Genomic DNA, 13,662 nt, shown 5'->3' with positions numbered 1-13,662 from the left:
AAAGTCCCAGTCTATCATGAAACCATTCCTGGTGACTTTAGATTAGATAGATTTTCCCTTCCCTAAAACAAGTGGCCTTTACCTTCTATTTTACCTTGCCCTTATGATAATGCCTAGTTTTCCAGAGGGTGGACACATGCCTTTTCCTTTCCATTCTCTTTCTATGTTTACTATGACACCAGAAATAGAAGATTCGTTGACTGACATGCTCTGATTTAAGCTATAAAGGTGGGATGTGATGTCCAGACACAACAGAGCAAAATGCCTTGGAGAGTAAAGCCTGTAACTTATTATTCTACTTCAAACCCCTAACATCCAGCATGTCATTTGATACTTAAGGGAATGGGGGAAGAATAGATTGAGTAAGCAATGTCCCCTCAGGTTTCATGTTCAACCTCATACCTAATCTACACACTTTTCAATGCCTGTAAGGAATAAATTAGCAGAGTGGCTCACCACTGCATTCCAGTACTTCACACAGCTTCTTAGTCTCTTCCCCCCTTTTTCCTTCTACCTTTAGGGGTGGTGTGAGAAAGAGAATGAGAGAGGAGAAGAAAGGAGAGGAGAGGGGAGGGGAGGGGAGGGGAGGGGAGGAGAGGAGAGGAGAGGAGAGGAGAGGAGAGGAGAGGAGAGGAGAGGAGAGGAGAGGAGAGGAGAGGAGAGGCACCACAGTACTGCTCCATTGTTCATAAGGCTCCTATGTAAGGAGCTTCTGTGAAATGCCAGGGGCTCAAACCCAGGCCCCCCCAAATGATAAAGTGTGCACTCTGTGGGCTGACTTATCTTCCACCCCCCAATCTCTTCTCAATGAATGCACCTGATGAAAGTGAGCAAGGAATTAAGAGAGTAACATGTGCTTACCCAGAGAGCACTCCCAGGACGAGGTTGAGGACGAAGAAGGACCCAATGATGATGAGAGGGATGAAGTACAGCCAGTTCCACGTGGCTCCTAAGGCATCATTGGTCTGAAAGAAAGAACGGAGGTTCCTGAGCAAGTAACCAAAACCATGTGCAGAGGAGAGGTCCCTTTCCCATGGCTGTGCACAGAAGGTGAGGAGAAGGGTCTACTGCCTTTACTTGGCAGAGGAAAATCTCAATTCAGAGAGACCAAGTCCTTTTCCCAGGGTAGGCAAACAATCTTTGCTTCTACAGTGTGGACATGTGAGCACTGAGTCCTCACAGGTAACACAGACAGCTCTCAAAAATGGAGGCAGGTTACATCCACCACTCAAATCATGGGAGGCGGCAAAGGTCTTGTGTGACACAGCTACTTATAAGAAAGCAGTGTCACTCCCGTCTTGCTCAGCAGTGAGATGCTGTAGTTCAGGGACAAGAGCTGAGCAAGACAGGAATGACACTGCCTCCATTTTTAAGAGCTGTCTGTGTTACCTGTGAGGATTCAGTGCTCACATGTCCACACTGTAAAAGCAGTGGCTGGACAGTGTGGAGCTGGCCAATGCCTGGCCCCACAATGTTCTAGACAGAAAAGGGAATAAGCCTGAAAAAGAGCCCCTAACTCAAATGCAAACAGCGTGGACTGGAAAAATGCATGGACATGCATATTCTGGATTCTTAATGACAAGTTAGAGGCACGGTGCTTGTGGGAGGATTATAGAACAGGGTTCAGTCCAAAGCGGGCAGCTCTTGGCAGAATGTCTGCCAAGGACCTTGAAAGAGCATTTAAGAGCCTCTAAAGCCTTGACTCATCCTACTCTGGACATTACTTCCAGATCTTTCTAACTAGTTTCCTTATACTGCATTTTACAATTGCAGGGCTTTGTCACCTACTCATCTCCAGTCCAGCCCACATGTACAGACTAATATCCAACAGAAACGCAGCAGTTTCAGTAAAGATATTCCTAATTCACTGGAGAAACCATGCTGTCCACATCCAATGCCAAATTCCATGTATTTTTAAAATTTCAATTTTATTCAAAGGCTTAAAATTGACATGTTAAAAGGGTAAAAAGTAATATCTAAACTCAGAGTTTCTAGGTGTTTCTGTGCTTCACCTTTTTACTCTTTGTCACTAATAAATTTCACAAACATAGTTTGACTCGCTATCACCATGCCTTCTGTGGATGCTTATGCTATTCTTCTTTTCCTCCCAAATTCTCTGTTTCCTTCTGCCCCCCCCCCCAAATATGTCAGCCCCTGAAATGCAGGCTCCCTCTAGATGAGCAGCTTTCATTGCACAGTAATCTGTCCAGTATGGTGAGCTTCCAAGGCAGGCCAGATCTCACTACCCATGCATCTCTGGCCTTACCTTCACACTGTTTATAGGCATAGCTGCAAAAAAAAAAAAAAAAAAGCAGCATAGAAGAGTTCAAACACACAACCTCAAACTTTATGGTCTGTTGCATCAGATCCAAGAGCCTGGAGACTCAGTGTCATATGGTGGACAGACATGACAATTTAGTAGAGGCTGTGGTGTGGTGTGCTGACACCTTGCATGGGATGTGAAATGGTACCCCTGTGACAACAGAGTTGGAAATCAACATTACCAATCAAGTGATCTTAAAAAGATACCACCACCCTGTGAATGGGATGAGGCAGAAGAGGGGACACTCCGATATTTCAGTGTGAAGTTCTAGCTCTTTGAGTCAACCAGGTCTGGTATGAATTGAATGCAAGCAAGAAAGACACAAGTCAGGTCCTGCTCTTCAGAAGGTGACAAGGAACTTGCAGCGGGGCAGCCCGTTTGCAAAAGTAAATTCTATCCTAGTATACTGATCAGGCCTCAGCTGCCAAACAAATATCACTGTGTGTTTAATTTAATTTTCTTTTTTACTTTTTTTTATTTATTTCCTTTTTGTTGCCCTTTTTTATTGTTGTTGTAGTTACTATTGTTGTTGATGTTATCGTTGTTGGATAGGACAGAGAGAAATGGAGAGAGGAGGGGAAGACACAGAGGGGGAGAGAAAGATAGACACCTGCAGACCTGCTTCACTGCCTGTGAATCGACACCCCTGCAGGTGGGGAGCTGGGGGCTTGAACTGGGATCCTCACGATGGCCCTTGCGCTTTGTGCCACGTGCACTTAGCCCACTGTGCTACTACCGCCTGACTCCATTAATTTAATTTAAGTTTTAGATAGAGACAGAGACACAGAGTGAAAGTGACCCAAGCACTAGAGCTTCTTTCAGTGTGGTGGTTCTGGGCTTGACCCTGAATCTTGCATATGACAAAGCAGCTAAATATCCAAGTAAGCTATTTCACAGGCCCTATAATAGTTGATCCTTGAACTATGTTGCGGTTAGGGGTGCTCCCCTCATGCAGGGCATCTAGAAGAAAGGAGACCTTGATAAAATTGAGAAGAGGAAAAACATTTACAGTCCTGCACAGTGAGAGACTAAATCTTAACATGGGTTTTCACAGTAAGTGCATCATGTCTTTCAACATCTGTGCTGGCCATGGGTCAAGGGTAATTGGTTTCAGTCATAGGATGATACAGTGGTGACCCTGGGGCTGGGAGATAGGTCACTCAATAGAGTGTTCAATTTACCAGGTTTGAAGACCCAGGTTCAAACCCCTGACCACTGTATGGGAGAATCACTCTAAGGGAAGCTTCACAAACAGGGTAGCAGTGTTGTGGTATCTGAACCTCTATCTGAAACAAAAGGAAAAGTAGTCTGCTAAGACATAGATCATATAGGCATGAAGCCCCAGTGTAGCACTGGTGACAAGCAAGAAAGAGAGTAAGAGAGGGAGAGGGAGAGGGAGAGAGGGAGAGAGGGAGAGGCGGAGAGAGAGAGAGGGAGGGAGACAGGGAGGGAAAGAAGGAGGGGGGAGGGAGAGAGAAGGGAAGGCAGAGAGTGGAAGGCAGAGAGAGAGGAAGGCAGAGAGATAGGAAGAAGTAAGGGGGAGAGAGAAAGGGAGAAAGGGAGAAAAGGAGAAAGGAAGAAAGTGCAAGAGAGAAATAGTGAATGCAGGTGCCTCTGGCCCCAGGAGAGCAGAGTGTGTGGTAGAGAATGGTGAGAGCAAGTCGAGTGGGTGAGTGTTCCCAGAGAGGCCACAGAATGAGGAATAGGGCCCAAACTATCGCCTCCTGGTGTCCATGTGTCCCGTGGAAAATGAGTTACTAGAACCCAAGGAACTTGAGCAATCCTTTGCCCTTAGACTGTGGGAGACCCACCTAAATGGAAACTCACTGACTTGGGTTATTCCATCACTGCATCAACTGCCTGGATGATGGAAACTCCTTTCTCAAAGAAGCCCTACGAACATATTTGGATAGACAGTCCAGGAAATGCAGGGATGTGTTAACTCCCCAGTTCTTTCAGAACATACAGCTGATTTCTGCTCCGTGTTTCACAAAGATGGCTTAGCTCTGCTTGAACCTATGTTAAAGCAAGAACTTTAACAGTCTGCTCAATTAGTATCTGTCACTGAACAAAGAGTAGGCACACAGCCCTGCTCTATGATCAGTACATGACCGCAATCTATAAAAAGATGATTCCTTTGTTAAAAATATACCTCTCCCGGGGGCTAGGCAATAGCTCAGAGGGTTAAGTGCACATGGCACAAAGCACAATGACCGGCATAAGTATCCCAGTTTGAGCCCCCGGCTCCCAACTTGCATGGAGGGAGTCGCTCCACAAGTGGTGAAACAGGTCTGCAGGTGTCTTTCTCTCCCCCTCTCTGTCTTCCCCTCTTTTGACCATGCTCCAAAATGCAACAATCCATATTTAAACACAATGGAATGAGCAGTGTGCATAAAATATTAATCTCAGTTGCTCAAGTTAAAAAAAAAACCTGTAATATATACCTCTCCCAAGTCAGTCTGATATTCCTCTATTCTGCTTTCATTTATTGGAGATGTTTTTCTAATTTATTAAAAAAATGTTGGGGCCAAGTGGTGGCTTGTTAGGTTGAGCACAAACCTTACTATGCGTGAGAACCCAGGTTTCAAGTCCCTGTTCCCCATGTGCAGGGGGAAGCTTCAAGTAAATCAGGTATCTCTCTGTCTCTCTCCTCTATCTCTGTCTCTCACCCTCTACTAGAAAAAAAAGGAAAGAAGGAAGGAAGGAATAGCTGCCAGGAACAGTAGAGTTGTGAGTCATTGAGCCCCAGATATAACCCTAGTGGGGAAAAAAAAAGCTGCCCATGAACATGGGGGCCCATGGATGAAACAAGAAGACAAGACAAGAATGGAGGTGAAGTAGAGGCCCCTCTGTGCCATGTTCCACAGGCCAGTTCAGATGACTGGTGCCTTTAAAGAGTCTTGTCCTGCAGACTGCAGTCTGGCAAGTCCCAGGGTCACCCACCTGCCTTTGCACACACTTAACCACACTCCATCTTTCTCTTCTTCCTCCCACACCCTCCCTCCTGAGTGGAGAGTGCCATCACACCTCCCTTGTCTGCCTCTGGATTCAATGACACTCCTGGGCGACCAGGGGACAGACCTCTGCAGCAACTGGGCAAGAAGAAGACTTAGCTCTCTGCTCCACAGTGGTAAGGTTCTTGCTGTCGCTCATCATTATCAAAACCTTACAACTGCCCAGCATAGTAGAGGCAGCTACTAAGGACCCTTAATGTGTGCCTGGAGATTACAATAGCAGAAAGCCAGCATCTGGAAGGAAGGTGCCTGGGCCCTCAGGTACAACAGGTAAAGTGAAACTTGCCCTGTGGGGTGATGTCAACTGAGCCCGAGAGTGCTGACTGTGCCCCTCCTATGTGTGGCTGTGTGTCAGGGAATGTTCCCATCTTCCCTTCATTTCTGCCACTATGGCCCCTGCTTCTGGACTTCCCCCAGGTGGTCTGTGGGGAAGCTTGTCACACTTCACTGTCCCCAGAGCCTCCTCCTGCAGGAACAGGAAACAAAAATGCCAAGCCCACCCAGCAGGATCCTCGGCTCCCTTGGAAGGGAGCTTCTGGCTTTCCAGACACATTCAGTGGGATTTGGGTCCCAGTAGAGAGAGTCCCAGCAGAAGGTTTCCTGCCCAGTCTGCTAGGAGGGAGTCTTAAGTGCCAAATGGCTGCATGGAGTGCCAGCCTCTGCACCAAGCCCTGCATGGGCAACTATTGCGTGCCAAGGCGCCCTGCTAGGGCTAGGGGAGGCATTTTCTTTAGGGTGTGTCTGCAAATCTCAGGCACTCACTCTCCCCCACCCATCTCTCTCACCTGCTGCTCCTGAGTGACACCCACATGGCACACACGTGCATAGGACAGCCGGGGGTGACGGCAGTGCGTAGCCGGGGGCGGTGGCCGCCTGCACAGGGAGCGCTTGCTGGGGTGTGGCCTGACACGGTGGGGATATGTTCCTTTGGGAACCTGCCTGGGTGGGGGTGGTGAGCACCCACTCCTGGCGTAAACAGGCACACATGGCAATTATCACATTAATCTCCGGGGGAGGGGGAGAGGTGGGAGGGCTGTAGAGAGCTGGAGCTGGAGTGAGCTAGAGAGAGCAGGTCCTAGCCTCCTGGGTCCTGGGCCCAAGCTGTATGGGCAGGGCTTGGCCCAGCCCTCAGACATGAGTCTGTATGAAGGTCCCAGAGCTCTGAGGGAAGTGCTGAGGAGCCTCCCATTTGGACACATTGCCCCCATAAAACCAACGCACACACTTCTCTCTAATGTCAGGTTTTAGCAGAATGTTCAGCTCAGTCCTCACCAAACAGGAAAGATTTTTCTGAGCTGATTTTACACCTGTTGTTTCTGGGGTTGTTTTGCAGATGGTAAGGAGACCCCTCATCCTCATCCTCACAACTCTATCCAAGTGTCCATATGAAGATGAAATCAAAGTCCGTCTGTTTAAGGATATGGGTGGGTCACTCAAATGCCACCAAGTTGAAGCCCTCATTTTGATGCTCTTTCCTTTCCCTCTTGGTTAAAGATCTTCAGACAAAGCAATGGGTAGAAAGAACTAGGGAAATCTCTCCTGTATTCCAGTAGGGAAAAACAACAACAACGCGTCTGTGTTTGAAATTAGACAGACATTCAAACTTTTAAAGTCATACCTTTGTCCAGTATGCCCCCTGACCTATCCTGCTTTCTGAGCATCTTTCTAGACTCCTAGACACCACCCCCAACAAATCACTGCTATTAAGAATCTGCTCTAGGATCAAGAGATCCTTCATCCAGTAGAGTCCATACCTTACCATACATATTTAGTCACTGGAAACAATAGGCTGGGGGGTCATATGACCTGACTTGCCTGAGACCAGTCCCGGAAGATTATGATCCTGTGACATCCAAGTCATCATTTGGTCAGAGAGGAAGCCATGGTTCAGATAAGCTATGTGACCTGAGGCAGACTAGGGCCACAGACTGGGTCTAGATCTCTTGCAAACAGCCCTGCTCATCCTAGCACCACCTCCCAGGGGATTCTATGGGGAATCTACAATGGAGAGGAAAGGTGGCAGAAGGATAGAGCAGTCACAAAGTGTGGGCTGCCCTCTGACTGTGGGTAAGAGGGGAGGAGAGCAGGGCACCATCACCTGCTGCTCCTAGCAAGAACCAGGTCTTTGGGCTCCAGCACACATAACAAACATGCTGGGTGCTGCTCTGGGAAAAATCATGTGTTGCTCCATGACACCTACATGGCACACACATGCACAGGACAGATGTGGGTGATGCCAGGCTGGCCAAAGTTGGGAACTCCAAGGGGGAATAGAGAGGACTCATCCTGGCACGCCCGCGCGCGCGCACACACACACACACACACACACACACACGCACACACACACACACACACACGCACACACTTCACTTGGTCCATGCCATGAGAACACTGTGGAGGGTGCATTCTAGAGACCTTTTTGATGACACCAGGGAAACCTATGTTTAACCAGTCACAGCTGGTTCTCCACTCACTCTGTCCCTATGGTCCCCAAACATTAATGTTTCTAGTTACCATTCACTACTCAGGTCACCTGCTCCCTAAGCTACCCAAGCACTATTTTTCACTCAGTCTAATATAAGTACTCTGTCATCTTACAGAGTATAGAGCTCAAATAATTACAGCATATTAAAAAACCATTCTCTTTGCAGATGAAGATCCCATACTCAAAGACCAACTGGCTGCTGAAAGATTACTCCACCAGTTGCTTCTAGAAGTAAAAACAAGATGCAGATTCCTTATCTCCAGCCAATCTGCAGAGTCCTTCTGTTCTACACAACACAAGCAAGCTAATGTTCAAAGTGAGTTCTAGGCCCTGCTTTCCCTAGTTATGGTGTTATATAATCATTGTATACTCCTGATCTCATCTGGAAGCTTCCAGGGGTTGGTGAACATGATAGCATTGCTTGTTATCTTCTGAAGGCTGGAAGCACAGAGCTCAAACTTGCAATCACTTTTATCTTTTTTAATGGAGAAAGACTGAGGCTAGAGATGCTATGGAATGTTCCTAGGGGTGGTCCTTCTCCTAGACTTGGAAGAAGGAGATTTAGACTAGGCAGTCAATGGAGAAAGAGGAAGGAAGGATGGGAGTGAGGGAGGAAGGGTTGGCATGGAGAGGGTTGGGAATGAGAAGACCATGAAGAGTTATCATGGGTAGTAGCAATTACAACAGGATTTGTTGTACATGGACTGGTGTCTGGACAGCTGGTTTGCTCAATTCCCATGAACTCTCCCTTCTTTCCTTTTCCATTTCATCACTCAACCCAACCATGAGTTCCTTCATAACTGAAAACCTTGTTCAGCCTCTCTAAGGCTTCCTCTATGCACAGGACTCTCCTTCAGTCCAGAATCCAGTTCTCAAGTACTCCCCTGGTAACACATATTCATTCAATACTTCTAAGTGTGTTTTCTGTGCAAGGTAAGTAAGAAAGTAAAACAGTCTTCAAGGACTGTGGTATCTATAGGAAGGCTGAGCCTTGAATATAAATATCTGTAATAGAAAACAGAGCATCAAGTGCTGCATTTGGGTTTTTATTTGTATTTAATTGTAGGCCTTCTGTATATGTGTCTTCCCCTTCCCATTAAGGTTATAAATTACTCAAAGACAGAACCACCACATTTTTGTTTCTGTTTGTTCAACCTAGAGTGTGATATGCCACACAAGATTCTCAGTAATGTTGACTGGTAGACTGATCATATGTCCAGAACTTCTTAAAACACAGACTGAGTCTTTTTAATACATAGGCTGAGTCTTTGATATGTGGACTCTTTCAAAAGCCTAGACCAGGGAGAACAGAAGCAACCAGTAGCACAGCTATATACAAGATGCTGGGTATTATAACCCAAACCCTAACAAAGGGACTTCCCAAAGTTAACCCAATCACCAAATAATGTGATGACAACAATAACTATCCATTGTCATCTTGAACCCTAAGACAACAGGAACCTCACAGTTCCACTATAGAGCCTATATTTCCCCCAGTCCTGGAACCTTAGGGTGGGGCCCACTTTCCTACATGCTTCTCTCAATTCAAATCAAATAATATTGCATCCACAGGTCGCAACCTAATCAACACAACGAGTGCCACCACAACATGCTTCATTTCAGACTGTGACCAGAGACTTCAGGTGTGGAATGACAACCCTTCAGCTTCATCACTTGGGTGAGACCTTTCCTTTCATAGTATTCTCTAATTCCATTCCAGGCGGTCCACTCCCCAATAAAGTCCCCAAACCTAGATATAGTCCAGGTCCCCTGAGATAGAGCATAGGTTCACACATGCCGATAAACTAGGGGAAAATATATACCTGAAAGCAAGAGCATGCAGGGAATACTCCCCAACACCTCATCTGCACTATTCCAGTCTTTAGGTCCATGATTGTTCAACAGTTTGTTTGGCTTCATATATTAACTCTCTTTTCAGCCACCAGGTTCCGGATGCCGACAAGATGCTGACCAGACTTCCCTGGACAGACGCCCCATCAATGTGTACTGGAGCTCCACTTCCCCAGAGCCCCACTCTACTAGGGAAAGAGAGAGACAGGCTGGGAGTATGGATTGACCAGTCAATGCCCATGTTCAGCTGGGAAGCAATTACAGAAGCCAGACCTTCCACCCTCTGCAACCCACAATGACCCTGGATCCATACTCCCAGAGAGATAGAGAATGGGAGGGCTATCAGGAGAGAGGATGGGATATGGAGATCAGGTTATGAAAATTGTGAGGAACTGTACCCCTCTTATTCTATGGTTTTGTTAATGTCTCCTTTCTTAAATTAAAAAAAAAATTTAAAAAAAGAAAGCAATGGAGTTCTCTTCTCCTTCCCAGGCCTTTTCTGGAAGTAAATAGCTCACCTGTAAGAGGATTTCTCTGCTGACACATGGCAAGTATGTCTAGCTAAATCAATTGTTTAGCATATTATCTAAGATCAGACACTCAAGAAGAAAGCATAAGTCATCTTTTTTTTTGAGGGGTTCATCTCCCCTCCCACAATATCTTCTGAACAGATGGACTGATTTATCACTGACCGCTCCTGCTGTAATGAACACTGTGGGTTCCGGAAAGCAGCCCCAGGTGAGTTTGGTTCATTTCTCTTGCAGTCACAGGAAGCACTCTTATTCCTTATAATGGTTTGAAAGCAAGGAACTATAGTTTTCAAGGCTTCATGTCTTCTAAATCAAGACTAGTATCTAGAAAACATGCCCCATGATCTCACTAGCACTGATGACCACAATGATGTCCAGTGTGGTAACTCTAGTGTATCCCCAGGGGTCTTGGGGTGAAAATGGAGAAGCTCTCCTCCACTTTCTCCTCCATTTTTTGTGCCCCAGACATCCCTGTATTCACCCCTCAGAGCTGCTGGCTGTCCCCCAGGTTGGCCACCTTCACTGGCAATTAGCCTCATCCATTATCCCCACCTAGACTATTTTACTGTTAATTTCTTTTTTTTAATTTTTATTTATAAAATAGAAATATTGACAAGACTGCAGGATAAGAGGGGTACAATCCCACACAATTCCCACCCCCAGAACTCCATTATCCACTCCACTCCCTTGATAGCTTCCCTATTCTTTATCCCTCTGGGAGTATGGACCCAGGATCCAGCTTTTTAGTCCTTTTTCCAACTGTGATACCATTTCCCCAGAAAATAACCTGCATCCACCTGCATATCAACTGTCAGGATCAAGCAAAAACTAGTAAAGTCACTGCTAATTTCTAAGTGTGCTATAGTGTGAAAAGGGACGGGAATCACTATGTTGGAAAACCATCTGTCAGGAACCGTGAGAAGGGAATTCCTCGTGGAGAAGGTAGGTGGCTCATTAGACAACAGATGTGAGGCCCCTGCCCACTCAGGTCCTTCACTCTCCCCCTGATTTTCCTCTCCCTCATCAACTTTAATTCTCACTAGTTCCAAGAACTCTCATCCCTTGATTTCTACTATTTTTTGCTCACTCTGCTGCTGCTGCACTCATAAAAAATCATGTTACTCTTCTCCCTCCTGAGATAGACCAAGAAGTTCATTATAACTGAATGATCCCATTGGTTTGGAGGTATACCAAGGCTGAAACAGAACACAGATAATAAAATTATAATATTGGGGGACCAGGATGTATTTCAGTGAACAAAGTAAATGTTTTAGTATTATGAGGTCCTGGGTTTGATCCCTAGCACCATGGAGCAGCATGGAGAGTATCAAGGGCATTCTATGGATGGTGGAACAGTGCTTTGGTGTCCCTTGTTTTTTCACTTTCAAAAAAGTAGAATGAAAATGGGCTTGGAGGTCATTCAGAAGTGCTATACATGTATATGGTCTGGCTTCATTCTCCTATACCACAATGCCACAATGATGTTCAATGTCTCCTCAACCTGGGAGTCCTAGGGAAGACATTTCTTTGCTTTTACCAGCATGGGCACAACTTTCTGTGTTGTTCATTACTCTGGACTATGGTTAGGTCAGTGACTATGGATCAGAATGCAATGTAAATTGTTGGGTGGGGGTCCTAATGTGAATCCAGCCAACCTATTCAGAAATACTAAGATTCAGTCAAAACATATTTATTAAACATTTGTCTCGAGTTTACATCATGAGAACCCAGTGCATCTGAGGAGAGAAGACAACTGCAGTTGCCTTTTGGTGGATTATGTGCTGAACACCAAGGCAGGTATATCACATATTCACTTCAATTTCACATAAGAGAGGTGCAATTCGAATTTCACATGTTAAAAAGTAACAGGGGCCAAGGAGGCAACTGCAAGATACTGCATGCTTTGCATGTCTGAGACTCTGTGTTTGATCCCAGGAACTACATAAAAACAGAAAAAAATCCAAATGCAACATCATAAAAATGGCAGAATGGTACTTGGATATCTCTCCCTTATAAAAGCCAACATGAACAACAACAACGATAACCAAAACAAAATCCAGGCTCCAAAAGGATAGTGGACAAATGCCCAAGACCCACCATCAGTCTATTATAGAGCCAAACCTAGTTGAGAGCTCCTCTCATGAGTTGGATGACTTGCTTTGTCTCTTGTTGGGGTAGGAACGGGAGGGGGAATTGATAGAGAAAGGCAGAAACAACCTAGTTGTTCTACTTGGGAAGATGTCTGAGCACAAAGCTCTAAGTGTAGGTGTTTACAACAGCAATGGCCCCAGAGAAAACAATTTCCTAGCAGTTTCAACCAAATGTTCTGTTGTCTCAATACCTTAACTTAGTGGCCTGTTTGTGACCATGGAGGTTTAAAAAGGCTGGAAAACTGTTGGTCAGTACTGTAAGAGCCATCCAGCTGCAAGCAGTCCTCATAAAGTGATTCCTGGAGAGTGTCTCAGCAGCATAACCTTGCACTGTATCTCTCCTGCTTCATAAACCCCAGGGGCTGCCCTTGTGGTATCTCCTAGTTGGAGCAGCCCAGCCTCACCTCCCTGGCTCACCTACAGTCTCAACTCCTGATATTCCAACTCACAAGACACCTCCCTTTCTAGTGGGGCTGCCCCTCTCCCTATTCCCTGGTTCATTCCTAGTCATCTGCATTTGCTTTTCTTGTCCCTAATTCCCAGGCCATCTTCTCTGCTGTTGCCATCTGCAGAGGCTGCAGGTGCACCTCATGAGCTGACAAAGCTGACACCACCCAGGGTCACCATCCCACCACCGCCTGCACCCTCGGCTAGCACACTCTCCCGTCTGTAGCAAATCACCAGCATGAATATTCTACCCAGATCCCACAGCCCTCAAGAACAAGGAGTCAGTCTAACTTGTTTATATCTGATCCAGAACCTACTTTAGCTCTCAGCAAGTGCTCAGCAAGGGTATACTGCATGACTACAGACATAAGTTAATAAGATGAATATATGTCTGTTTCAGTCTAAGGCAAAGTGAAAAGAAAGAAAAGGTGAAGAGAAAGATGACTTCACAATGAGCTAATTGAATGCAGAGAGGAGCTTCCTTACTAAGAGGGCAAAGTCAGTGATGATTAGGGAGACTTATGGGGGGATTATGGTTCATTAAGCCCTCACCAGGTGTCCCTAGCCAGGAAAGACTTCATCCTCTAATCCTAGCTAAAGAGGGAAGGCTAGATCACCTCATCTCCATGGGGCAAGAGAAAGATTAAAGTAGAACTGGTCTCACTGCCATGGGATCCTGGATACTTGCAGCTGTGAAGGTCCAGCCCAAGGAAGCAGAAAATAGACATAATGTGACTGTGGACTATTGCTGGGGGTCCCAAGATTAGGGTAACTACATCTCTCAGTGTGTGTGGGTGTCTCTGAGAGAGGGCAGCCTCTCTGTGGCAGACACTTGACTAGGCTGGAAGCACCAGCCCCCATG

The 13,662-nt window shown here is 46.1% G+C and overlaps 1 protein-coding gene across 12 annotated transcripts in view; it reads right to left on the bottom strand.

Annotated features, from left to right (window-relative positions):
- The window catches only part of CACNA1E (calcium voltage-gated channel subunit alpha1 E), a 558,522-nt gene that overhangs the window by 151,405 nt on the left and 393,455 nt on the right, over window positions 1–13,662 (bottom strand). For all 12 annotated transcript variants that reach the window (XM_060197790.1, XM_060197787.1, XM_060197789.1 and 9 more), the window contains one exon: window positions 862–965. In XM_060197790.1, the coding sequence (XP_060053773.1) occupies window positions 862–965 (104 nt within the window). The remainder of the gene's footprint in view (window positions 1–861; window positions 966–13,662) is intronic.

Source organism: Erinaceus europaeus, chromosome 9 (genome assembly GCF_950295315.1).
Source record: "Erinaceus europaeus chromosome 9, mEriEur2.1, whole genome shotgun sequence".
In the NCBI taxonomy this organism is placed as follows: Eukaryota; Metazoa; Chordata; class Mammalia; order Eulipotyphla; family Erinaceidae; genus Erinaceus; species Erinaceus europaeus.
Note: the sequence above shows the minus strand (reverse complement) of the source record. Positions and strands in the feature narration are given on the sequence as shown.